Source organism: Rhinolophus sinicus, linkage group LG04 (genome assembly GCF_036562045.2).
Source record: "Rhinolophus sinicus isolate RSC01 linkage group LG04, ASM3656204v1, whole genome shotgun sequence".
Lineage (NCBI taxonomy): Eukaryota > Metazoa > Chordata > Mammalia > Chiroptera > Rhinolophidae > Rhinolophus > Rhinolophus sinicus.
Genome location: NC_133754.1, coordinates 112920049 through 112947324, shown reverse-complemented (window position 1 = coordinate 112947324; position 27276 = coordinate 112920049). Strand labels below are relative to the sequence as shown.

The 27276-nt window shown below is 44.2% G+C and overlaps 1 protein-coding gene across 1 annotated transcript; it reads left to right on the top strand.

Moving 5' to 3' along the window:
• The first annotated feature begins 1574 nt into the window (after positions 1-1574).
• FBP1 (fructose-bisphosphatase 1) lies at positions 1575-26969 on the top strand. Its single transcript, XM_019712009.2, has 7 exons — positions 1575-1970; positions 12638-12800; positions 15079-15171; positions 20471-20611; positions 23759-23896; positions 24916-25035; positions 26639-26969. The coding sequence occupies exons 1-7, from the start codon at positions 1801-1803 to the stop codon at positions 26828-26830; spliced, it is 1017 nt and encodes a 338-aa protein (XP_019567568.1). The 5' UTR covers positions 1575-1800; the 3' UTR covers positions 26831-26969.
• Positions 26970-27276: the final 307 nt, after the last annotated feature.

Below are 27276 nucleotides of genomic sequence, written 5' to 3'. Positions count from 1 at the left end.
GTGACAGGCATCAGTAGTTAAGCCAGACAGAGGTGACAGGCATCAATTACTAAGCTAGACAGAGGTCTGTTCCTTGTATCTGGTGTGTCCTCTGTGTCAGGCTCAGAGCTGAGCACTTTGTCAAAGTCATCTCATGTTATGCTCATGCCACCTCTGCCAGCTAGAACAATAATCCCACTTATGGATGAATAAACTGGGATTTGGGAGATTGTGTAACGACCGAGGTCTCAAGGCTGGTGAGGGCTGAAGCAGGGAATCTAGCACGCCTGCTCAATCCCAATCTTGAGCTCTTCACCTCTTACCAGGGATGGTTTCCAAGGGATTAAACTTGAGGAGGGCAGAGGTGGACTAGTCAACTGTTACAGTGCTGGCTGATCTGAGATCCCGAGGGACTAAATGTCTGACACATAAAGGGGCAAACTCTTGAACAGAGCTGCTATAACTAGTTGCTAGGCCAAAAATACAAGTCATCACATTTCAGATTTTATAGTTAAGGAAATATTTCTCTTCCAAGGCTTCCTTCCCCCCTTTAACACTCTGCAGCGGTTCCCCTGAAAAGCTGCCAAAGGAGCAAAGAGTTAAGTGGACCATTGAAAGGTCTGCTCTCTCTGCAGTGGTATCAATGTCTCCTTTGGCTATGAAGAGACAGTAACCATTTTTCCTGGCAGTACCACCACCTGCCCTCATCCAGAGGTCCCCATCTGACAACCCTGGGAACCAGCATCAACATACCAGCCAGGTCGCCATGACTGAATCCAGTGGTCAGTTTTCAGGTCTCATATCACTGGTCCCATCTGCAGCAAAGAAGTCAGGTTTTTTATCTATTTTGTTCAGGCTCTATCCCCAGTGCATAGGACAGTGTCTGGCACATAGGTGCTCAATAAATGTGTTCCATGAATCAGTGCCTGAACTGCCTTAGGACAACAGCATTGTGGCCACAAAATGATGGTCGGGAAATGGGATACTGAGCTTCTGGCCTCAGTGTAGTATCTTGGAGACATTTCCCTGTGTCTGCTGACACAGTTTTCTCTGTAAAATGCAGATATTGGAAACTAAGGTCTCCCCAAGAGCTCTCGAATTATAGGAATCTTGAGAAGAGGCCTGAACTAAGAATCCAGACATGGACCATCAGACAGGTGAGGGACAGGGAAATCCTCTTCTTCGGTTTGCCAGAAGAGCCAGTTGACAGGCCAAGCAGGGATGGATAGAACAGAGGGCAGGGCGCGGGGACTGGGGGCAGGAGGCGACAGTGGAGGAAGGAACCGCAGCTCTCAGTGACCAGCTGTGCTACGCTGAGGCTATGTAACCTTCCGGACTTCCGTTTTATGTTGGGGGGAAATCGTGAACTATCTCCGTGACAGGTCGTTGCAGGGACTGAAAGTGATAACGCAAGTGGCCCACAGCAACGGTCCACCATGCCAGTGGCCGTCCTCAGCGGGCGCGTAGGCTGGTTGGGCAACAGCGAAGGAAGTGGAGGTGGTGGCGAGGGCCAGAGGTGGGGACAGCGAGGCTGGAGGAGGAAGGAAGATGAGAAAAAGTTCCGGACGTCCTGTGGATGGAGCGGGCGAGGCGCCAAGTTGAAGGGGGCGGGGCCGGGCGCGGAGGTGTTTCCGAGGCGGGGACCTTGACCCGCGCCTATAGGCTCCCCCAGGACACACCGGCGGGGACTTGTCTTGGGCCAGTCACTCTCTGAGCAGTGCGACCCTCCGCCGCACTGATCTGTGCTCCCACCGAGTGCGCGGCGTCCTGCCTCGTCCCTGCCTGCACCTGCCGCCCAGCGCGCAGCAGCCCGGCCCCAGCATGACGGACCAGACGGCCTTCGATACGAATATCGTTACCCTGACCCGCTTCGTCATGGAGGAGGGCAGGAAGGCCCGCGGCACCGGCGAGATGACCCAGCTGCTCAACTCGCTCTGTACCGCGGTCAAAGCCATCTCCACTGCGGTGCGCAAGGCTGGCATCGCGAACCTGTGAGTCAGGCCTCAGACCGCCAAGTCTCATCCTATGTGTCTGTCCCGCTGGGGATGTGACTGGCAACCTGGTGTCTGGTCCTCTGGCACTCCTGCTGTCAGCCTGTCTGTCTGTGACAGCGGAGAGTTAGTCTCTCTCTCCCTTCCTCCCTCCTCTCTCTCTCTCTCTCTCTCTCTCTCTCTCTCTCTCTCTCTCTCTCTCTCTCTCTCTCTCTCTCACAGAGGTTTGCCCAGCTGCACTCAAGCCTCTCCCTTAAGCTTGGAGGTGCCCACCGCCTGGGGGGCCTGTTTTCCTGTCCACCCTGCCTCCATCCTGCAGCTGTCTCCCCGGGGCTTAGCAGCATGCCTTGCTTGGCATCTCTCTCAGTCTCCTGGTGAAGCTGTCTGGTGAGGTGGGCACCTGCCTGCTGGCCATACCCATCCTAGCCTCACACAAAAAGTGCTGGCGCAGTGCCTTCTTTTCTCTTTCTCTTTTTTGACCTCCTTCATGCCCTATGAAATTGGGGTTCCAAGTAGAGTTTCTCATCTAGTATGTCCTTGGGCATAAATAAGTCCGGTTAGGAGCCAGGGAACTCCCAGGCAGGCTGAAAGGAAGCCTGCACTCCCAGAGCTCTCAGGAGCAGCAGTGCTCTGTGCAAAGGGTGCAGTAGGTCTGGTGGGGCCTGAGACTATGCATTTCTAAGAAGTTCTTCTGTGGTAGGTGGTACCCACGCTGCAGGTCTGCAGATCACCTTGTATGTAGCAGAGGAATCACGGGACATGGGGATTCAAAGGGCACATTCTTGTGAGGCCTTTGTAAGCAACACAAATACCCTTTGATTCATTCTGGTGTGCACAAGGTTTCTGTAGTTATTTGGTCTTCACTTTAGCTGGAGAGCACCTGGATTTTCAGGTTGCCCCTATTCCTTCCTTACATTTCCCGTCCAGGGACACTATAAAAATTGCACGATGCTCATAGCTGATCTGAAAAATTATAACCTCTGCAATCTGGCTTCCTTTACTGGTAAGTTATTTGGCTCTGGTCCCACAGCACGGGTTGATGGAGTTGACTCTTAAAGAAGGAGTGTCCAGCAAGGGGTAGGCCTGGCTGGGAGAGGAATTGAAATAGGTATGTTAGGAAGCTGGTGACTCCATCACTATTTCACCTATGGCACCTCTTAATAATACATTTCTAAGAAGCCATTGCTTTAGGAAACACACTCAGTTAAACTCTTACTTCACATTTAATTTACAACAAGTAGAGTTGGCCTCACAGCTTTGCCTGTGTCTGGGAACCAGAGGGCTTTTAAAATAAAGAGTGCTTGTCACTTCCTGTATTATTTTTAAAATGTGTCAGTACCTTTCACAACTCCAAAGAAACTTGGAAATGCAAGATCTGCTTTGAGGTGTATGTTTCCCACCTTTTAAGAAACCTCAGCGCCTTAGTGGGACTGTGGGACCCTTAGTGATCGTGGGACCTGGACAAAGGGCACTAACATTGGCGATGTGAAATACGTATCTCTGTAGACTAGATAGTTGTGAATGCCAGGTTTAAGAAATATTATTGTTGTTATCATTATAAACTGCTTAATAAGTTGTACTCATGGATAAAAATTCAAGGCACTCAAAAGAATGCAAAGGGAAAGGTAAAACTCACCTCTCTCCATTCCCTGGGGTGTCCTGCTGATGTAGGAATATTTTCCTGTGAGTCCCGAAAAGAAGGAGGACTATGTCTTTGTGATTCCCCAAATAATGTAGATGATGTTGGATTTGCCGGCAGTTTCTGGGTGTGGGCTGGGATTGTGTCTCGTGAGAATGGAAACACAGACCCAGGAGAGGCAAAGAGTTTTAAAAGGAGGATAGTTTATTGAAAACAAAGAGTCAGAGCTCCCGAGTGGGAGGGGGTCCCGAATAGGGGTGCCCCATGACTGAGGCAAGTGCTCTTAGTTTTATACTTTCCCTTGCCTGCTTGGGGAAGGGGAACTGGGGCCTTCTAATGAAATTCATCTACCAGGTTTGTTCTGCTTGCCCATCCTGAAGGAATCAGCAAAATAACCCTCTCTTACCTATCAGATCTCCTCTGTTTGTCAGGCCAAAAGGAATTTTATGGTTGACTTCAAGGCCTTATTACATTATGGCCTGGAGTGAAGGAGTGATTTCAAAACCCGGAGTTTCAGGATATGGCTGTCTTTGTTTATTCCACCAGGGACCTCCCTGTCTACCTAGGGACATGGTAGCTTACCTCTCTCACTGCCTGAATACTTGACTGGCTATTTTCTCAAGTCCTTCTTTATACTCATCTAAGTTTATACATGGATATGTATTGACATATGTTCATATGTAAATAGCAAACAAAATGGGATCACACTTAACATATTCTTCTGCAGGTTTTTTTTTTCATTCAACCATACATAATGACCATCCTTTAATGTCAGAACATGTAAATCCACCTCCTTTGTTTTCACTGCTGCCTAGTGTTCCACTGCATGGACATATTGCAAGCTGTTTTACTCTTCCCCTATGTTAGCACACTTCACACAGCATGTACTCGTGGAACATGCCTGGTCACGTGGGCTGGTGATGGGGAGGACCAGAACTCAGACACTTAAACACTTAAGCACTCCTGTGGGAAAAGAAGAGTTTGGCTGTCTCAGTATGACATGCAGCTGGAGTGGCAGCAATAAGACAAGATCTCAAGTCAGGGCTCCAAATTACATTCATTATTGGCTTTGATGTCCTCGATGCAAAGGCTAGCATGCCTGCAAACAGCTTGTTAGTGCTGAAGACTTCCCCTAGAGCGTCATGTACCCAGAATGACAAGATGATTGCTGACTTGCAGCGACCTTACAGGAACCAGTTTATGGGGCTCAGCCATGGACGTCTCATCAGGAAGACATCAGGAGTTTTAAGCCCAGAGCATGGCTGGAGCATTCGTTCTGTCTCTCCCTCTCTCTATCTGTCAACCAGTAGTTGTTCTTTAGCCACTTTTCTTGCTCCTAATAAGATGTTCATAGAATCATAGAGTTTTAAGCTGAAAGCCTCAAAAGTCACCTGGTCCCACCCTTCTTCGTACAAAAGGATCCCGAGGCCAGGGAAGATGAGATAACCTGGCCTGTAGCCCTGGTTGGGCTCTTTCACCAAACACATACCTCTTCCTTTATTTTTTAAAAATCAGTTAAAGCTGACCCAACTCTAAATCTCATCTATTAATCACATTTTTTATGTGATTTAAGATTTGTATCACCGGAAGCCATTGCCCTAGACCAACCTGTTCTTGAAGCCGTATCTCTGTGCTTCTGGCTCCTCTACCCACTCTCAGGAGAGATAGAGGTCAGTCGGCCATCTGTCCTCTCACGAGACCCGTCAGCGGCCTGCAGGTGGAGCTGATGGATTCATGATTCAAATATCAGTGTCCCCCACTTCTCTACTTCCATTCCTTTGGGAGAAAGTGGTCTTCCAGTGGCTTAGGCTTCTGCTTTAGGCCTGTTCAGTTGACTTCCCTTGTACGTGTTTCCAAATTACTATTTGAAACACTGGTTTCCATTCAATTCCACAAAATGATACTGAACACCTACAATATACAGAGTTCTAGAAAAGCCTGAGAGATGAGAATGACACAGAACTTACACTATAGGAAATATACTACAAGTATGGAATTAGTTTTGAAACACAATAGATATTCTGAAGGATGCTTTCATAGAGGTGCCAAAATTACAAGGTGAATGCAAAGGATTGTGGAGTTTCGAGATGGACACCCCAATTGGCAGGAAGAGATGGTCATAAGGCCTGAGGGCCGGAGAGCCTTTTAGGCTGGGCTGTCATGTGAGGAAAGGTGCCCTGTGGGAAAATGTTTCTGGAAAATTTGCTCATTCAGTTTGATTGAAGCATGAGGCACACATTGGGGTTATTTGTGGATGTTTCATTGTGGGTACATGAGGAACATCAAATGGCAGGGGTGAATGAATACTTTATGTTTTTGGGGGTGTGCAGTGGAAACAGTAAAGGTTTTTGAGTAGGGTAGTGCCGTGATTAGAGGTTAATCTGGGGAAGATATGACTGGAAATGCAGAGTTGGAAGAGGGAAAGCTAAGACATGGGGAAAACCAACGGAAAAGGAGAGGGGCGAGGAAAGTGGAAACCAGAGCTAGAGCAATAGCGGGGAGGAGAGAAGGCCCTGGGAGAAGTCTGAGTGTGGAGGGGGTGAGAAGGGCAGTTTCTCACAGAAGAGTCCTAGCAATTGAGAGCAGGGCCCTGCCATCAAAAACAAAAAGAGTTCTAAAGAGGAGCTGCTCTTTTGAGGCTGGGGAAGGGTGATGATTCCAACATTTTGGAAACATTGAACTTGAGTTTTACAAGGCTATCCAGTTGGAGATATGGTCCAGCCTGCAGTTGGACATTCCAGTCTGGAATTTGGGCATGCAGCACTGACTAAAGGTTTGGCTACTGGATATTGGTCCAGTCTGCCCTGAGGCAGACAGGAAGAGCTGAAAATCAGGACTGGATGGAGCAGAACAGGGACATGCACTGCTTAAGAGCACACTTTAGAGAGAGATGAAGCTGGGCTGAAATTCCTGGCTCTGCTATTTAATTTTCCATGAGGATTTGGGCAATTGTAATATCTCTGAGATTCAGTTTCCCTACTTGTAAGACAGAGACAACTGTCTTTTTCAACCTCAAAGTGTTGGGTGAGGATGAACTGGGTTCATTTAATGGGTACCAATATTACCATTCATTGTTTTCCTAGGCTGAAGATTATTATTATTTTATTTTGTAAACTGATTACTTTTTAATTTTGCTTTTCATTCCTTAGTAGTTGCCCACATGCATATCAGCCGGCATATATTTCAGGGATATATAACATTATATATTTAAAGAATGTTGCACCCACAGATCAGTTACAATAAACCTCCCATCATGCTCAAGTGGTGTCCAGAGATTTGCTTTTATATATGGGGTCCTCTCAGTTTCGATGGAAGAAAATAATAAATCACCTAAGTTTTAATTTTGGAATTACAGGTCAGTTAATACATGCTCAAGTTTATCTTCAAATTTGCAGACTTTACGACATTTAACTTTCGGGAACTTCATCAGATTTATTTTATATTTCTTGAATTATCTTCTTCATATTTCCAAAGACTGAATTGGGACTTCCTTTCCATCCCAGAAGCACAGCCAGCCCCACTGCATCCTACTGGCCCATGTTGGCTGGCGTGAACTCAGGCGAAGGTTGGTGTTGGTGACCTTTCAAAGCTGTTCGGGTTGGTGCTTCTCATTCAACATATTTCTGATCTGACCCTTGGATGTCCCTGGCTTGGGTGAGCAGTTGGTCATTTACCTCAGAATCAGTTAATAACAAGTCCGTGTCACCTTGGACTTTAGTAGTAAGGATTAAATAATAATCTGCCTCCCTTTTTGTTCGGTTGGGTGTTCTGAAAATGAGCTTTCCCTCTTGGTTCTTTTGTGTGCTGTCTGTAAAGGACAGCCTGCTTCACGCTGTTATGGCTTTCATGCTGACATCAGGAGGAAATGGTCTGAAGTTAGCAAATCAAGGACGTTATTGAGAATTCTTCCCTAAGTGTGGTCCTGGCTCTGGACCTTATGTCTGGGGCTGTGCTTCAGAAATCGTAAACCACAGATTCTGTAGCTCATTCCTTTCTAGAAACCATATGCCAATTTAAAAACAGTGTTAATATTTAACCCAAATTTCTAAGGATTTTAAAATACTGACCAATTTAACCTATTTTTCTAAGGAGAGCCCCATCATATGAATTAAAATAACTTAGTTTTTTCAGATTTTTCAATGAGGTTTACAATAAAAGTAAGAGATATTACAGACAAATTTTCAAATTGATTTTTGCTGCTCAAATGCCTGTAAAGGAACTTTTGTGTCTCTAGGGGTTTAAAAAGGAACAGCCACAGGGGCTTAAACCCTGACAGGATCACTCCACAGCCCCAATCTACTTGGGTTGCAGAGCCAACTAATTTGAATAAAATGGAAAATTAAATGTCCTCAACACCTCAAATGAAATAATATCCCCAATGAGACTTTAGTCACATATGAACTCGGAGCACTTTCTTTTATTGTCAGTTGCCTGTGACATGGTTGGGCACTGGCTGTCTTCCCAGGAGTTGCCTGCAAAACTGGTTTAGAGGCTGTGGTTTCCCCTCCCCCTCATAACCAGCATTTACTTGGTGGATGCCTGGGGTGTCCCATTAAAATCAGTGATGGCTGCCATTAGGCTGCTGTGACCCAGGTGCATCGCATGGGCCGGCGCTCGTTGTTACAAAGCCTGGAAACAGAAGCAATCCGTCAGGGAACTGAGACACCTTGATACATAATCAGTGAGAAGGAAAGGCCGCATTAGGACCCAGGTCTCTGGGGCTGTGTTCTTGCCAAGACCCGCCTTGCTTCTCAGCATAGTTGTATGACCCTGGGGGTTAGGGGTGGGAATGGGATGAGAACAGGCTCTCTTGCTCACTGTGGGGACAGAGCCCCAGAAAGTAGTTTACAGGCGCTCAGCCTCACGTGGAAGGGTGCTGGCTCGGGTGGTGGATGGCCGTCGGCTGTGGCTGATTGGCCATTGGCTGTGGCCGGTTAGCTGATTGGCCGCTGGTATAACTGCTGCGGCTACGGAGGGCCGAGGATTGCTGAGGAGCAGAGGAGAGCGGAAGAGAGTAGAGGAACAGAGTCGAGAGAGTGGAGGAGAGTCGGTCGGTCGGTTGGCGGAAAGGCGGACGGCAGGTCGCTCATCCGGTGGGCCCAGCCTCCAGTGAGACCATAGTGGTATGACTCCCCTACCTATGGCTCCGTGGGTGTTCCTTTTTGGCCTCACCATAACCTGCGTTCTTGTGTGGGGAGTGGGAGCAGAGACCCCGCAGGCTGCTGCACACAACAAATGGCACAGCGAGCAGGGTCTCCCGCAAGACACTCACTTTCCAGGCTCTGTTCTAGCCCTTTACCTACATCAACTCATTTACTGCCCCTCTCTGTACACTACGACATAGATATACTAATTTCCCATTTTACAGACGAAGAATCAAAGGGTAGAGGTGCTAAGTGACTCACCCACGGTTGCTTAGCATGTGGCAGGCAGAGCTGGTATTTGGAACCCAGGGGTCTTGAGTCCAGCCCATAGGAAAAAGCTCATGATGTCGCCTTCCCCTCTGTGATCACTTGTGTTTAGGAAAAGCTTCCTCAGCAGATCAAGTCACTGGCTCAGTCAAAACTAAGGTCCCTGTCCCGGCTTGATCAGCACCCAACTGCTACTGACTGCTTTTCTGTAGGGTGGGGGAGGCAGCTAAGCCTAGAGGTTTACAGCTTGCTCAGGTCCACCTGTTTCTTCAACCTTTCAACTTGTTCTCTTTCTCCATTGATTGTAAAGCATAGTTGGCCCCTGGACAGCTCTTTGACAGGGTTGTATGATGGTTTCTCCGCATCCCTGCAGCCTCATTTGCTGCTTGATTCTGGACCCAGCAAGCAGCACATTGGGAACTGATCTAAAAATGAGCCAGGTGGTGTATGAAAGGTATTGCTTGTCCCATGGAGTGTGGTTGGGGCCATACCCTCCTATTCATAGTGGCTGGTATGGACACTCCTTTCAAACGAAGCTAGCCTGCCTACCTCACTGGGCTCTCCCAGAGTCTGCCTGGAACTCAGTTGATTCATTTTCTAAGCCCGGGTTCAACCGGCCCTGCAAAGGCCAGGGTGGTGTCACCAAGAGCTGAGGCCCAGGCCTGCTATTGATTCTGCAGGTGGTTACGCTGTTTCTTCCAGTGGCTATTGAAACATCTGATGAAGGTTCTTGTTCACCTATCTTTCAAGGCCTTTGAGGAATGATCGCTGGTCAGAATGTAGACATTTATGGTTTCTAAGGGAGTTTCTGAAAACTTGTGGAGAAAATAAACTCCATGTGTTCTTCAGCGAATTAGTTCCTTGAGGCTATTTCTGAGGGATTTTTCCCTTTGTCCAAGTCGGGGAAGCCTTGCCTGCTTCTGGCTTTTCATTGACCTGTGGAAATAAATTCCCTGGGGACATTTGCTGCCTCCCCAGAGGAGTGTGGGGAGGAGACTGACTGAGCATTTGCCTAGCCCAACTCATCGTGACTGAGCAGAAATGCAGGGCTGTGTGAGAAACATCACTTCATGAGCTGACATGCAAGCAAAAACTGCCCAGTGATAGGATATAAAGTCAGATATCCTTATTGTTGACATGGCAGTCTGCGAACTCATTCTCTTGAACAGTTTCTACCTTAAAATCACTTTCTTGTGCTTTTCTCAAAGACTTTCCTAACATCAGGTCTGAGATGTCCCAGAAAAGTTATAACATGCCTGCACTTTGAGTTGGAGGGGCCTAGAATAATCTACCTCCATGTGTTTTTTTTTTGTGTGTTTGTTTTTATGCTTCACAAGCAACTAGAGGATAGTTGGAGAAGGGTCCTTCTGGTTACAACAGAAGAGAGACCCTCAATAGAGGTTAAAGAGAAGGAAGGGGTGGGCAACCACCTAACCGTTCAGGGAGGTGGAGCCTGAGAAGTGGCCAGTTATGTGTGATGGGTTGGCACTGAACAAGGTCGTTTTGGTGTCAGCTGTGGTGAGTGTTCCCACAGCGTTCATCCTGCAGTGTTTTATCTGACCTATACAACTCCCATGGTAAACAGGTGGTGCTACCCTCAGTGACCCAAGGGCAGGAGCCACCTTAGCATCCTGGAGCAGCAGTGAGGAACGCAGCTGGTGGTCTTGGCTGGACAAGTCTGTGGCCTTGACACTGACTGTAACCTCTCACAGTCCACGGAATGATCTGGGGCCATAGGACTTGCTTCTCACTTCCTCTTGGCCTGCTGCTGAGTATGCAAGTTCAGGTAATACAGTCCAGTACATCAGGAACTCTCCCACTTCCATTCAATCCCACTAATCAAATGATGGGGACTCTTCTTTTGGAACACAGTCACAGGGAAACCAGTTTATCCTCGGCTGGTGGGGCTGGCCCAGGTTCACCACCACCTAGAGCTGGCCTTGCAGGGCCTCTCCTCTGTCTCCCTTCTCGTATTTCTTAGCTCCCTGGGTCCAGGCATCAGGTTTAGACGCCCAGGTTTAAAAGGCTATGCAAATGTCCACAGAGTACCACTCCCATTTGGAAATGTGTGAAAAACAAACTCCTTATTTTCTGTGGGTAAATTTCTAACATGGAGCTCTTCTGTGGAGCCATTACTGGTGGACTTATTTGGGTTCTTTTAGGGCATTTTCGTATCCTCCCTCCCTTCTGTAATGAAAAACATTCAAGGTATCATTCAGCTTGAATGGCCCCTTTGCAGTGGAACCTTCTTGACCATCTAACACTGCCCCCCCACACACACACCATCCCCTGGCTTATTAGAGAGAAGGTCACTATCCGACATTACCTCACTCATTCAAGAGCACTTGTTTGTTTCTTGTTTGCCTCACTTACTAAAATATAAGCCCCATGAGTGCAGAGATCTCATCGGTCTTGTTCTGCACCGTAACCCCAGCAGGTCAGCCAAGGCACAAGGGTTTGGACAATTTCTGGTGTTGGCTCACATTTATCTAGCCAGAGACAAACAATTCAAGAAAATGCATTTTCTGGAGTTGAAACAGTGGCTGCCATGACACTCAGTTCCCAGGAGAGTGCTCCTAGCAATCCGACCAAGGGTGTAGCTGTGCCCCTTATCCCACTCCCAGCTGTTCTGCCGTTCCTTCCACACTTCGCTTTCAGCCCCACATCCAGTCTCTTAGTTTGTTCTGTGCATCCCTAGTCTAAAACCTTTCCTTTCCTTTCAGTGTTCCTATTCAGCCTGCCTCTTCCCTCATTCTAACAAACTAATCTGCAGTTTGGACAGGCCACTTGGATTCTGGGAATTCCACAATTACTGACTTGCAGGGACCTTGAAAATAAAGTAGAAACTGCACACTTTCCTGTCCGTCCAGCCCTTAAGACTCCTGCCAGCGTCACTGGGGGTGCCAAAACGAGAACCCTGGCCTGGGAGTCCGGGTTCCCCTCCCTGCTCTGCCGCTCCTGTTTGGACAAGCCCATTGCTGTCTCAGAGGGAGTGTCTGCCTTTATAAAGTGAGGTCATGGGACCAGTCAGTGTTCCTTTTCTTTTAGGATCTTTTCAGCTATAAAACCATTGACTCCTTTGGCTTTATTCACATTTCAGGCTCCTCCTACCCCGAAAAGTCCCTTGCTTGCTGTGTCTCTCAACTGATTCAGTAAGCATTAATCCATGCCTTTGGGGGTAAAAATTGGTTCTTGGAGGAGGTGAAAAAAATTAATCTTTTTGTGTATAAAACCTAGATATACACACCAGTGCGTAAACAGATATACACTATACTTGTAATATTAAAATTAAAATGTCATGGAGGAGTATAATTAGGAGGAAAAAAATACAAAAGCCTCCTTAGAAGCCATAATGAAAAAAAGCTTGAGAAGCATGGATTTTACCACAAAGGGGTGCTGGACACTGTGATGGGTACCAGACAGGTAAATGACAATTTTCCCTTCCCTCCAGTCAGTAGCCAATCTAGAGGGACAACCATCCTTTTCTGTTCTCCCAAACATGTGTCCTCTTTCCTTTCTTCTAAATCCCACTACATGCTGCTTTCAGTGGGTTTATGTGTACAGTTACATAGTTTGGTGGTCATGGCTTAACTTTTTGTGGCTTTTCTTCCCTCTAGCTATGGAATTGCTGGCTCTACCAACGTGACAGGTGATCAAGTGAAGAAGCTGGATGTCCTCTCCAATGACATGGTCATTAATGTGTTACAGTCATCCTTTGCAACCTGTGTTCTTGTGTCGGAAGAAAATAAACAGGCCATAATCATAGAGCCTGAGAAAAGGGTGGGTCTGCACTTCCACCATCCAGGGTTTTTTTTTGTTTTTTTCTTTGTTTTTTTTTCTGGGTTTTAATGTAACCATTTTTTTTTTTTTTTCTAGTTACATAAATGACTCCAATTGCTCAGCCAAGCTAGATTCTTAGGAATCACTCTAGGTCCCTCCTGAACCATGAGTCATTATTTTGTGATTCATCCTCACTATCATATTACAAACTGTCCTTTCCTGTCCATGCCATCACCATAGTTCATGCCATTATCTCTCTCCCCTGTATTCATACATGGGAGATATTCATATATACTCATACTAATCTCTACTCCTAACTTTTTATTGTCATGTTCAAGGTTCTTTAGAGTCTGGCTTTGGTTTACTACCTCTTTGCTGCATCTTCATCTACCAAATTCCCACCCTTCGCACCCAACTCTCCTGCCAATCTAACCACTCACAATCCCTATCACTGATTTATGCATTGGAATCCATTTGGAATCCTGTTACTCTGATTGATTCTTGAGGGCAGAGAATGAATTATATTATTCTCTATTTTCCAGCATCTAGCACAATACCTGGCACATTGTAGGGGGTCAATAATAAAATATTGTTGCAAAGAGGAATGAAAAGAATATATCTAGCTTTTATAGAACAACAATCATATGATAATAAAGAAAAACTTGAAATGAGAAGTGCATTTATATGGGCTTTCTGTCTTTTCCTGGTTGAGTCAAATTGGGGACATGAGGGAGTAGAGTTAGAAAAAAACAATCAGAAGATGAATTTGAAGAGGCTGCCTGATACCCAGTCTTGACCTTTTGAAGAGCATAGGGAGCCATATCTGATTAATTTGTTTTATACCTTTCTAAAATACTGCTACATGTCAGTATTTTATACCTTTCTAAAATACTGCAGACTCAAAGTTCATGTTATTCTCTGCGGGTCTTCTCCCAGTACTTGGCAGTTTTAGGCATGTGGATTGAATTTGTTGTTTAATATTCTCTATCAGTCAGCCCAACTTCTCTGGCTACAATATGCCTTCTTAATAGGCATGTTCCTGATTTCTAAAAACTGCATGATGTAGTTTCTTCTGCATCAGTCAGAGTGATTTGTTAAGAGCAAGTGGTCAGGGAATCAGAGAATTGTCTTAATTTGATGCAGAAATTTAAAAACCACATCTTAAAGCAGCTAATATGGAGATGGAAATATCCCCAGTGGTATGCTGATGAACTAATTCTCTCTTGAAAAAACAAATCTCTGAGTTCTAGCAGTTGTCAATATCAACTGTATAAATACTCACCCATAGTTGACTTCAAGCTACCAACATGACATCACTGAAAGCAGAGTTGGAAGAAAGATGCACAATTAGCTCTTGAGAACAGATACCAGCCACTCCAGGAGACCACTGACAATCCCATTCAAAGAATGCATCTTTGGTAGTCCCACTACAGCAGTAGTTTATTTCCTATGGGAATTCCAGTTGGGATATTGTTGAAAACTCATCACTGCAACCCCAAGTGTCATCTATAGACCTCCATGAGAAGTTTGTTATAGATCTTACTGTTGTCTTTGCTTCACCTAAAGAGTTATGTCTTTTTCCCTTATGAATAATGAGAAATAAATGACTAACCTTGTTTCTCTTCTTTCTTTGGCTGCTAGGAAACTCAAACCAAAATTATGATTCATCTAGATCAGTGATGTAGGAAATTATGACTTATTTAGCTATAGTCCATCATCTTCATTTATACCTCCTATTCTAAGTTGTATTTTCTCTGTCTAATGATGTTTTGGTACATATATACATATATATATATATATATATATATATATATATATATATATATATATATATATATATATGATCTCCAAAAAAAGTATACACATTTTAAGAAAGGAAAAAACTATTAAAATTGTAATACTCAATATATACCAATAATAAAACATGAATACAAGTTATAAGTCACGTTTGACTTCTGCAATTACAAGAGGTGCTCAAAGTGGTTACCATCAGTGTCCAGACACTTCTGATTATGGCGAACTACTGCTTGAGCAACATTGACCAGTGTTCACTTGTATACATTTTTTTGGCACCCCTGGTATATATATATATATATATATCATTGTTATTTTCATTCTGAATGCCACTCATACCTTCCATGACAAAGTATAAATAAGACTCATATTTCTTGAACTTTCCCCTAGATTCCCTTTTTTACCCCCTTAGTGTATACTCTTTATTTTGTTACAATGTGTTTATTTTTAAAGTAAAGTTGTATTTGTTGTTGTTGTTGTTTAGGGGAAATACGTGGTCTGCTTTGATCCCCTTGATGGCTCTTCCAACATTGACTGCCTTGTGTCCATTGGAACTATTTTTGGTATCTACAGAAAGGTAAAATGTAATGTATCTTTTTGATCCCTGGTTTAGGATCAAAAAGAAAGTTAAGGTTGAACATCCAAGCCTGTTTCATTATTGGTGGAACAACCAGAATGTATATCATGAAACTCTGTGGGGCTTGATGTAGGTTTATATCTTGAATTTTTTTCAGCATTAGCTATAAAGTGAAGATCCATTAAGTTGTTAAAGAAATGAAGTAAAACATGGGTGGGAAGAGAAGGATATTTTACTCTTTTAACTACATCTTTCTTTTGTAATAGAAAATAAAATTAAAAATAAAAGAGACAATAGTGGGCAGTTACAGTGACGATACTAATTAAACTGAGAACTGGGAAAGTGTGACACCAACAGAGATTATATATGCCAAAATTGTCCTTTAGATTCCCTAAAGCAGGGGTCTTTAAACTATGACCCTCTCCAAGGCAAATTCTAGCCCGTTGCCTGATTTGTATGGCCTGTGAGCAAAAAACAACCCTTCTGCATTTTTAAAGGACGAGGAAAAAAATCTAAAGAATAATATGTCATGGCCCATGACATTTATATGAAATTTAACTTTCACTGTCCACAAATAAAATTTTAATGACATATGGTCAACTCATTTGTTTACATGTTACCTTTGGCTGATTTCATGATGCATTGGCAGGGTTAGGTGGCTGTGATACAGACTGCATAGTGTAGGATGTTTACTATCTGTACATTTATGGAAAGAGTTTGCTACACACTACTGCAGCATGGAGACGTGGCCCCTGCCCTCGTCTTCCACCTGTGTGACCTGGGCAGGTAACTCTAACTCCAGAGCCTCTCTTTCCTTCTTTTTCTTGAAGTCTGTATGTACACATGCATGTCGTGGTGGTGCTGGTGGTGGTCATGATGGTGGTGGGTGGGTAGTGGAAGACCATTCAAGTATACAGACAACCTAGAATGAATACCTGTAGATCCATCATAGAACAGTATGAAATCTAAAATCTGTCATCTTGGCTTCAGCCTTTCTTGTTTAATTCAGAAATAAAACTTCACAGATGCTGCTGCTGCTGAACCAGTTTCTTTACATTAAAGGACAAGTTGGCTGGTTCAGTAAACTGTCGAGGTTCCTCTCAACTCTCCTATTCTAGGATACAGTGGCCATAACTGAAGTTGTGAGACCCTAATTTTCACTTTATTATTCAAAATGACTTGTCTGGTATTGCACATAATCTCATTTCAAACATATGGACAGTAGGACCACCATGGGACAGTACCCTTTCCTCTTGGTTTTTGCTTTTTCTTGGCTGAGCAAGAGATGTACATCAAAATCAATTTGAGTAATAGAAGATTCTAATACTCATACCAGAAAGGCAAAGACAAGAATTTACCTATTTTCCAAGTCATACATATAACATACCATTCTTATTATAGACATGGAGGCAGGTAATTTTACCTGTTAAGTATCAAATCTATAGCATATCAAGAGAGGTTTGTAGCAAAAGTTTTCATGTAAAGGAAGACCACTGGTTAATGATTCAACCAAAACTAAAGCGGTGCAAATGTTTGCCAGCCCCAGTCTCCACCTCGACCCCCACCCTCTCCCAAATAAAGATTCTTTGAAGGAAAAAACAAAACAAAACTAGAAAACTGAGAGACACTGCCTATCAACTAAAAAAAATCAAACCAGCTTGCAACAGCAGCTTGAATTACGAATGCTACAACTCAACAATGAGTCTCCATACTCAATAAACCTGAAGTGACTCTCTTAAAATACGGAAAAAAAAATAATAAATAAAAAGATGAATGTGACACTGCCTTTAAGCCATTTCAGTTTTCAGAAAGCTTATTGATTGGGCTTATGGGACATAAACATCGATTTGCCTGATGCTTCAAAGGTGATCTTTCCTGCTTTCTGTGGAGATGGTTCTAGACTATAATTCAGCTCCCTGGGGTACCTGCTCAGTGGCACAGCACCTGCAACTGGAATCAGCAGTAATATTAGGCCTTGCCCACATGATGCCTGGAAACAGACTGCAGAGGGACCTGGGAGGGCATGTGGCCCAGTGTTCCATGCAGTTTCTGCTGCAGCACCTGGGAGGGGTCACCCAGCTTCTGGTTGGGGACATCCACAAAGGGCAGAATTCCCCTGAGGTGTTGGGCAACCATCATAGCTAGAACGTTTGTCCAAACATTGAGTCAAAATCTGTCTCCCTATTTCTCGTTTGACATATTAGAGCATCAGAAAATGAGACTCTTTTACATGTTTAGAAATGGCTTTTCTGCCCTCCCTTCTCCTCCCCTCCTCTTTATAAATCTTCTTTAAGTGAAACATGTTTCAGATGAGATGAGTTTTAGACTTGTTGCAAGCATGGTCACCCTCTACTGGACACATTCTAATTTGCAAGGTCCTTTAAAAATATTCAGTCCCCACATCTAAAAGTAGAGTTTTAAAAGTGTTCTATCAGCTTCAGGATCCAATTCACTTCCCTTTACTGAGCACAGGGAGACTTATTAATAATAGCATATGGAACAGCAGCTGTTAATAATAGCTTTCTGACATTGACAGTTACTAGCTCTACGGGACGTTGGGCAAGGTAACCCTCTATGGCTCTTGTTTCTTTATCCATAAAGGGGAGATACTGAAAATTAAGTATAACTCACTGAAAATAATGCCTGGCACATAAAAAGTGCTCAATAAATCACAGGTATTAATATTATTAGTATTGTTTTGTGTATTAAAATTCAATGGAAAGTATCACAATTCAAACTAACTTAAGGAGGGAAGAAGGGAGGGAAGAAGGGAGGGAGAAAGAAAAAAGAAAATTATTGGTACATGTAACTAGAAAGTCCAGTAGGTAGATCTGCTTCAGGTGCAACTGCATTGAGGGACTCAGACCATGTAATCAGGACACTGTTCCTGTTCATCTCTATTGCTTCCCTCCTCTCTGGTGGCAAAATGGCTGTGGGCAGGTCTGGGCTCACATCCAATCCTCTCAGCAACTCAAGCAGAAAATTCAAGCCTCTTTTCCAACAATTCCAACAAGCATATTGTGTGATTGGCTCTGATTGGCTTGGCTTACATCACGTGTCCATCCCTCAACCAATCTCTGTGGCCTCAGGCATGTAATGATCTGGTTGTCCAGGTAAGGGTCATATGCCCATCCCTGGAGCTGAGAGCCGGGGAGATAGTATCTTAAGATTAAGGTGCAGTTATCAGAAGAAGGGTGATGGATGCTGGTCAGGCAAAACCAACCAATGTTCACTGCAGATTATAAATTCCTTGAGGGCAGCGAAGTCGTCTTATATATTTTTTGTCTGCCAAGTTTCCTGGTGCAATAGTAGGTAAACAATATTGGCTGAATTACTGGGGACTCTGCCAAATGCCCTGTGAGACCTTCTAAGGAGGGTTCAGCTGCCACTCTGAGGGAAGAACTTCTGGTGACACGACAGCCCCACCACATTTTTGCTTGACTTTCTCCTCTACCAACTCAAGTCTCCAGGATCCATGCTGTCTTCCCCTATACTTCTTATGGGGTGGTTTGCAATAATACAAACCAATACCTATGCAGGTGGTGGCCTGGGATACTTTGAGAAAGGAAGAGGCTTTCTAATTTTGCCAAGTGCTTTACGATCCCAAGAGCATCCATGTGAGGATGAAATGGATCCCTTGGAGCAAAGGCTTTCGCTGCTAGGGGTTTGGAGGAGGGAATTCATGCATTCGAAAGGGAGTCAGGCTACAAAGGAATTCCTCCAAATCCGTGATTCGATGGCATTATTTTCTATTTCTTTTAAGTATGCAGATCATAGGCAGTGTTACCATTTCTTACTCTATGCAAAGAAGTCGAAGATTAAGATTATTTGGTGACAGTATTTCAGGGAAAGGCAGTTTACTCTTATACCTTCCCCACAGGGAGGCATGGATGGTTCTGAGCGAGGTGAATCTCTGCGGGACTGTTCTTAGTGGAGAACTGATTACTCCAAGCTTCTAGCGGCTTCCAGTCAACTCATTTGTTTACGTATTGCCCTTGTCTGATACAGCGAGCGCTGTACTGGCTGGCAGGGTTAATGGTTGTGATAGAGGACAGTTAGAGGCCTGAGTCCTTCCTTTATGTCACTGGCTTTGAAAGAAGCTGGTTCCTTTTACAAGGTTGTGCACTGGCAAAATTTGGAGTTGTGAAAACAACTCAAATTTTCAATACTGTGTTTAGTCCGTGTTTAGCTCTACTGTGCTATCCTGTGAATACAAACCAAACTAAATCAAATAACTTGACCCAACCCAACTAACCAACCAACCAGATGAAAACCATTTTATTAAACACATGGAGTGGGGAATGAGGGAAATGGACGGGAAACATGCAGAGAAATGGTTTTAGTGACTCTTCCTTTTACGTGAGTAGTTTTTAAACTTCAGGGCATTTTCATTTCTGTTTAAATTCAAGAAGAGAGTACTTAAGCTGAAAATTTTGTTTGGGGTTGTTTTGAGGGCCAAAGAAACCAACCAACTGTTAATAAAGCAGATAATTATCAGTTAGTAATCACTGATTAGGAGTCATCTCCATAAGGGGTTCCATTCCTTAATATTAGGTAAACTGATGTCACAAAACCCTATGGGCTGTGTTTTCGATTAAAAAGAGAAGGTCAGCGTGCATGTAATGTTCTAAAGTACACATATTGTTTCGTTAAATTTTTTGTAGTTCTGTGTGCGTGTGAGTGTGTATTGATACTGGTTTGTGTTATGTATTTTTTACTGTGAGTCATGGTGAAAAAAAGTGGGAAGCATCTGCCCTACCCTGTAATGACTCTGGAGAGATGTTCTAATTTCCCATATTTCTGAGAATTTCTTTGATGTGTGAGTGATGTGGACCACACTGCTCACTGGGGGATGTGCTGCAACTGGCAAGAGCTTATGAAATTGATTTCCTCACCAGACTCGCAGTCCTGCAGCCCAGTCTTAATTTGTTTAAATAAAGATGGAGTAGGCAGGTGAAAGACATTGATGCCTATAATAAGATTAAATTAGTGGGAGCTGGCAAGAAGGCATGCTCTTTTTGAAAGTGATAATGGAGAAATGAGAGAATATCAAATTAGTAAATTTGGAGGAGGGCCCTGATTGGAAAGAAGGATCCAGATGCAGGAAATTTGGGATATGTGGGAAGGCTGCCGTGGTAATATAATAAGGATATTACTGATTAGTGGAGGAAGGCCCCTCTGGGAAGATGTCCTATTTCATTAGGAAAGCACCTTGTTAATGCATCTTGCTAAGGGTTGAATTGGAAAAAAGAACCACAGAACAAAACCAAAACACGTTTTATTTTCTCTCTTGTCCTAGAGCTCTACAGGTGAGCCTTCTGAGAAGGACGCACTGCAGCCAGGCCGGAACCTGGTGGCTGCTGGCTATGCACTCTATGGCAGTGCCACCATGTTGGTCCTGGCCATGGAGAACGGTGTCAACTGCTTCATGCTGGATCCGGTGAGAAACCCTGTGGGAGGTTAGGTGCTTATCTGATGGCTGTGAGTGAGTGGGGTGGGTGCGTGTGTGTGTGTGTGTGTGTGTGTGCAGGGGTATGTAGAGTGGGAAATGAGGCCTGTGGAAGGACAGAGATGATGGGGTGGGGAAGGGGGTGAGCGTGAAATGGAGGACAGTGTGTACGTTGAGAATATTATTGAGGTGAGAAATAATATCTGTCCAGAGAATAAGAGGAGGTCTTTGTTCCAAGATGAAATCTTTAGAACAGACGTTACTCAACTGACTCAAGTGCTCGTCGAGGCCAGGCAAGCCATATAAATCAGTGAAGTGTTCTGGGGAAGGCAGGTCCGGGGCGATGGTGGGAGCTGTGGTGAACTGGAGAGATCCAGCAGTTGGTACTATTCAGGAACGGGGGCCCAGTCTTGCCAAGGCTTCCAATATTTAAGAAGCACTGGCTTTTTAAAAAACGTAATGTTTCTATATTTGTAAAACACCTTGCTAGCCACCTAAAACACATTTACGGACCGGATGGGGCCTGTAGATGGTCTGTTTACCACCCATTACTAGCTTATTTTCCTGAGGTGAATGGGAGTCCCAATTGAAGAACTGCATTGTTTCTTCAACAATAGCTACCAAATTTGTTTGATGTGCACATGCTTGCAGCTTTGACAAGGCTTTGATGAACTCAAACACGTGAAAATAAAGAAGGACATGAAGAGAGTTCCTTAGTCCTCTTTAGAGAGAAAAGCTACCTTAGGGACAGGAGCCCAAGGTGCCGTGAAAAATATTCATTAGCAGTTTTAATTTGTGGATAATTTCTTCTACGTGTCTATTAATTGGAATGATGTATTTATTCAGTGAGATGACAGTTTCAACAGAGCAGACAAATTAGGGCAAAGAGTCTCTTTAAATATTCGGTGCAACTAAACCCACCATTGAATACAGACTCCATACAATAATCTTCAATAGGTTGCCATGTTCATTATGTGTTTGGTCCATAGTAAACCATAACGAAAAGAACTGGGTTTATGAATACCTTTTAGTTTTAGAAACGTCCTTGTATGACATTAAGGAAACACGTTATTTATTTGATGCTTTTTGCTGACAAGGTGAACACAAGGACTAGCGGCCACTGGAACCCTGTGAGGCCCTGGGCATGTGCGTGGCAGGTCCTACCAGTCGAAATGCAGGTTACTTTTGTGCCCCACACTCTTGCGCAACTGGACTTTGCCTCCTTGGAAGTACCCGCACTTAATAAATAAACAACTGTGAGGAACAGCACTTGTTTAAGCCTCCAAAAGAGGTGACCTCAGGGAAAGCAGTGGCAGAATCAGAGCACAGTTCTCTCAGAGCCCAGGGGACAGTTTCTGAAATCACTGGTGAATGCTGATTTATCATCTCGCCAGACACTTCCTGCTTCCCGAGACATTCTTCTGGTGATTTCTCTGTTACCTTTGCACTGATGGGCGTGTAGAAAAAAATTGAATCTCTTCTTGTTTCCAGGTTGCAGACTGGTGTCTCTGGGAGTAAGTTTCTGTGTATGTGACAGTCTTTTGCCCTCCTCCCACCTAATGGCCACTCAGTATTTGGAAGAACAATGAAGTCTCGCTGTAATATTCCCCTGCTGGCCGCCCTCCTGAATCTGACTAACCCTCTGCTGGCTGATGTCTGCAGGAGTGAGTCTTGGACCAGCTTAGCATTTTTTTTCCTTTCATTTTTGTCTTGCTTCAAGGACAGGCTGACAGTTTCTGCTAAAACACCCCAACAGCTATATTTGCATTTCTGGCAGGCTTTACCTTTCAAAAAGTTTCTCAGTCTCCTGTCTCCATGTATAGGAGACTTCCCTCCTCCACACCCTGGATGCTCTGGCCAGGTACCTGGGTGGGGTGTCTGCAAAGCATGGCTTCATGAGGTCTGCAGCATGTGCTGTGTGATGGCTTCATTTTCCAGACTTTTTTCGTAAAGATATTTATTTATTTGTTTGTTTATTTATTTATTTTTCTGACTACAAAAGAATCTTTCTACATATTCATGGTCAAAATGTTTGGGAAAAGCAAAAAAGCACAAAAGAAAAAAAAAGGAGAATCACTCACAAGGACACCTTTCAGTAAACTGTTAATTCCAGTCTCTTTTTCTCTCCCTTCCTTAATCCCTCCCCCCTCCTTCTCTCCCTCTCTAGATCCAATAGGCTCCACATGGGCAGCAACTAATCTTTGCTATGGGAATAAATGGCTGGGGGGAGATGTATTGAAGGGGCTCCCTTCTTCTTAACTCTTGCCTCCATGGAGCAACTCGCCTCCCCAGATGGGCAGAGCCTCAGTCACCCTCGTATCAGAGACACTCAGGAATCCTACACTTTTCCTCCAAATTTCAGTCTCATTTGAAGAAGCTAAGCCCTCAAGGCATCAGCTTAGCGTTGGGACTTAGTGGAAGGACGAGTTCTAAGAAACATTTTGCTCAGTGAGCAAGGCACCTGACATTATACATGCTGTGAATCAAAACTCAGGGTTTTATATACAAAAGGGAAATGTCATCGAGGTAGAAATGGAACTCTGAGAACAGCCCTGAGCACGCTGGGGGAACTCAGGTGTGCACCTGTCCTAATAGCCCACCTCTTGTCTGCACCAACTTTTTCTTTCTTTCTTTTTGTAATGGCGTACACATCTTGTGTTGCTTTGGACACAATTCTTATTCTCCCTCAGGGTTTGCTACTGTTTTACATATTTCTGCCTTCTGATTCTTAATGCTTTCTTTCTTCGTTTACTGAAACTATGTGAAAGCAAAGTGAAAGGTCTCCTCTATCCCCTGACAATGTCCGCCCCCTGGTTCCTTTTCATGAGTCTCAGCACTGACTCTTCCCTCGCCCTGGCCTGTTCACAGTTCTTGGAGAGGTGGGCTGGACGTACTGGTGTCCTAGGGCCAGGAGAAGCTCCGGCGCTGGTGACCATTTCACAATGTATACAAAAATCGAATCATCATGTTGTACACCTGAAACTAATATAGTCACGTGTGAATTATACCTCAGTAACAAAAACCATACAACACACAACCAAGCACGGGCATACCCACAGTACCCCAGCCGGTCGCACTCTCAAACCAGCCCAGAGGAGACGGCTCATGACCTCTCCCCCTTTCCTTCCTGTTTCACAGGCCATTGGCGAGTTCATTTTGGTAGACAAGGATGTGAAGATCAAAAAGAGAGGGAACATATACAGTCTCAATGAAGGTTATGCCAAAGAGTTCGACCCTGCTGTGACTGAGTACATCCAGAGGAAGAAGTTCCCCCCAGTAAGTGAGGGCTCTGGGGGAGGGCCCCTGAACTATGCACAAATGTGTTGGTTCATGATTTACCCTGGAGGGAAAAGCTGGAAGGGATGAAAGCGGTCCCTGTCAGTCTTTGCCAGTTTCTCTTGGCAGAATTAAATCAGGATAATAAGGCCAGCCGCTGAATGAGTTCATGGCGATAAAACATTTTTTACTTCTGGGGTCCCTGATCCCAGATGGTACAAAATGTGGTTCTGTCACCCAGGCATCTGCTCCATGGTGTCTGATGGATTTCTAGCAGTCGTCTCAAGACTGAGAGTATCCATCTTGGTATCTGTCTAAAGAGGTTACAATTACTGAATACAAAGAGAAGAAATGGCTGTCTGCAGAGCTGGTTCTATGTGGGAATATCCAGTTTTGTCATACTCTTGTCAAACGCCATTGAAGGCTGCTGTGTCCTGGGGAAGAAGCCTACATGTTGTTAGCACGACATTCAGGGCCCTCAGAGCTGGCCCAGGCTCTCTGTGCCACTTTCTCACCTCTCCTCCACCTTACTTTAGATCCCCGTCCTGTCCCCCTGTACTCCGGCTGCACCAGGCTTCTCCCCAGGCCCCAGACAGAGAGCATTTACGTCTCTACGTTGCCACACCTGCCTTTGCTTATGCACTCCCTCTCCCTCAAGATGAAACCCCACCCTTGCCCAGCTCCTTAGCTTGGTAAAATCCTTCTCAACCGGCAAGGTCCTGCTAAGCGGTACCATTTATGTGACGCCTGCCCCAACCCCATAACCAGAATCAACTGCACCCTTCTCAGAGTTTCTGTGGGAAATTTGACTTATGTAAGATGTGTGAGAGGCTGTCTCCATTATTCCGTTTTCTGCTCCTTGGGAAAAGAGCTTTCATCACATTTCCTAGCACAGCCCCAACCACACCCCTTCTATAAGTGCTCACTCAACAATTGCTGTATCGAATTAGTGTAGAGGACACACAGAGAACTCCCTTTCTTTCCCGCAACTCTAATTATTGCTGGTCTTAACCTTGCAGGATAACTCAGCCCCGTACGGATCCAGGTACGTGGGATCCATGGTTGCCGATGTGCACCGCACCCTTGTCTATGGAGGGATCTTTCTGTACCCAGCGAACAAGAAGAGCCCCAAAGGAAAGGTAAACAAGTCCTCTAAAGAGTGGTTGAGAAGCAGTACATTTCATTTGCAGCCCAGGGATTTGACTTAGGAAGAAAGAAAGGTTATGAGCGCTGTTAGACTCTGCAGTAGGGTGCTGCGGCATACTCCTATCTAGAGTAAAGGCTGTCCTGGTTATCAGCTCAAAATGGTCTTTCGAGAGCCCTTCCATTGCTAATGATAAGTAATGGTTTAATGGTCAGGAGGGGACTAAAAGAGCTCAGTGCGTCCAGTGGGTACATGGTTTGGCTTGGGCAAAATGAATTCCATTCATAAAGAGAAATGAAACAGTCCAGTCCCATTACCAAGGCAGCAAATCAAATATGTATTGTAAACAGAGATTATCTTTGATTACTTTCAAAAGGCATAAAATAGAAATAACTAAAGAGTCGACATTTGCTACTTGGAAAATCATATCCTTCTAGGGGAAAAAAAGACTCTCTGGGGAAACCTAGAGCTTTCAGGTGAGCTATTCCCACTGACCACCCACAGCATTCGTGCAAGCCGTGGGGTGGCTATGCTGGCTGATGCTGGCTAAGGGGCATTCCACTTTTCTTCTACACAAAGGGACAGTGTGTTTCCTTCCCAGGTATTGTCCTTTTGTTTTTCCCAATAGACAGACTGTCTTTCTTTTTCAGTGTGACAGGAAGAATAGGAACAATAATTCCCTGAAGTTAGTTAGAAATATGTATATTCAGATATGTTCAGATCTCTGTTTACGGCATATGGCGTCCATTTTACTGAAGGCATTCCTATTTACTTAAAAGATCACTCTTGCCATAGCCACCTCAGACATCCCAACCTATGTGATTGGCCTGCTTTATAGCACTTTTCTCTAATGACTCCCCCCAAAAAAAAAAATTGTTCCTTAACACAAATACTGAGTTTCCTTCTTTTTTTAAGTTTTGCAGATCTGGCCATGACACCTGTATAGAAATAGAGTCAGGAAACACCTGCAAAAAGCTGTCTGCTCAGTAGGCAGACTGCATGAAAATATATACAATAAAAAAGTTAATATTTAAAAGTAAATGCCAAGGCGTATAATATACTAAATCCCAACCCTCAAGCCTTAGGAGAATTATAAAAGGAATGTGTATAGAGTTGCAAACAATATTATACTGTTTGGAGGAGCCAGTCTGCTTTCCAGATGTCTGCAGCCAGACACAACCATGGATTTTTAAAATGCTTTTAGAATAGGCAAAGCTCCATCCAAAACACATACAGAATCAATCATTAGGTCCAGTTTCCGTGCTATAAAGAGAAGGGAACCATCACTTCTGCCAAAATGTCATTCAGTCCTGAGTCCAGGTGGTCTGTCTCACATTTTCATCAAGCAATCTATCCCTGCCTCTGGCTTGATAAATGGCTTAATTTAACCAAATGACTAAATTAACCATTTGGCCTTATATGCAACCTTGGTGTGTGTGTGTGTTGGGTGGGGGTTTACAACGTTATAGAAGGAAAGGGAGAGTATCAGTTACCTTGAAAACTTCCACCAGCTCTGCACTGTTTTGCTATGGAGTTAATCCTTTTTCTCTGTAATACCTTCTGCTGGGAGGACATTGTTCTCTACTCTTGTTTTCTAGCTGAGACTACTCTACGAATGTAACCCAATGGCTTACATCATGGAGAAGGCTGGAGGATTGGCTACCACTGGGAAGGAAGCTATATTGGATATCATTCCCACTGACATCCATCAGAGAGCGCCAGTCATCTTAGGGTCCCCTGAAGATGTGACTGAGTTCTTGGAGATATGCAAGAAGCATGGTGGCAAGTGAAGAGCCGACCTTGCCCACACCAAAAAGAATTGCCTTTTATTTGGACCTTTTATCTCACATGGCGCTACCCCATTCTGACTGTGCATTATACATTCCTAGACTGCAGAAATAAAAAGCATGGATATTTTTCACCATCAAATGCTGTGTAATGCCTGGTGCTGCCTAACCAAAATGCTATTTATATAATGCCACTGATGCTCAAGATATATTTTGAGTGGATAGAGGCAAAATAAACATATTCTTCCTTTTTCTAAAAAAACAACACAAAAACAAAACACACAAAAATAATAATCTTCGATGCTTTGTGTCAAATACTACTGTGTTTCCCCAAAAATAAGACCTAGCCAGACAATCAGCTCTAATGTGTCTTTTGGAGCAAAAATTAATATAAGACCAGTATTATATTATATTATACCCATTATTATATTATATTATATAGGACTGGG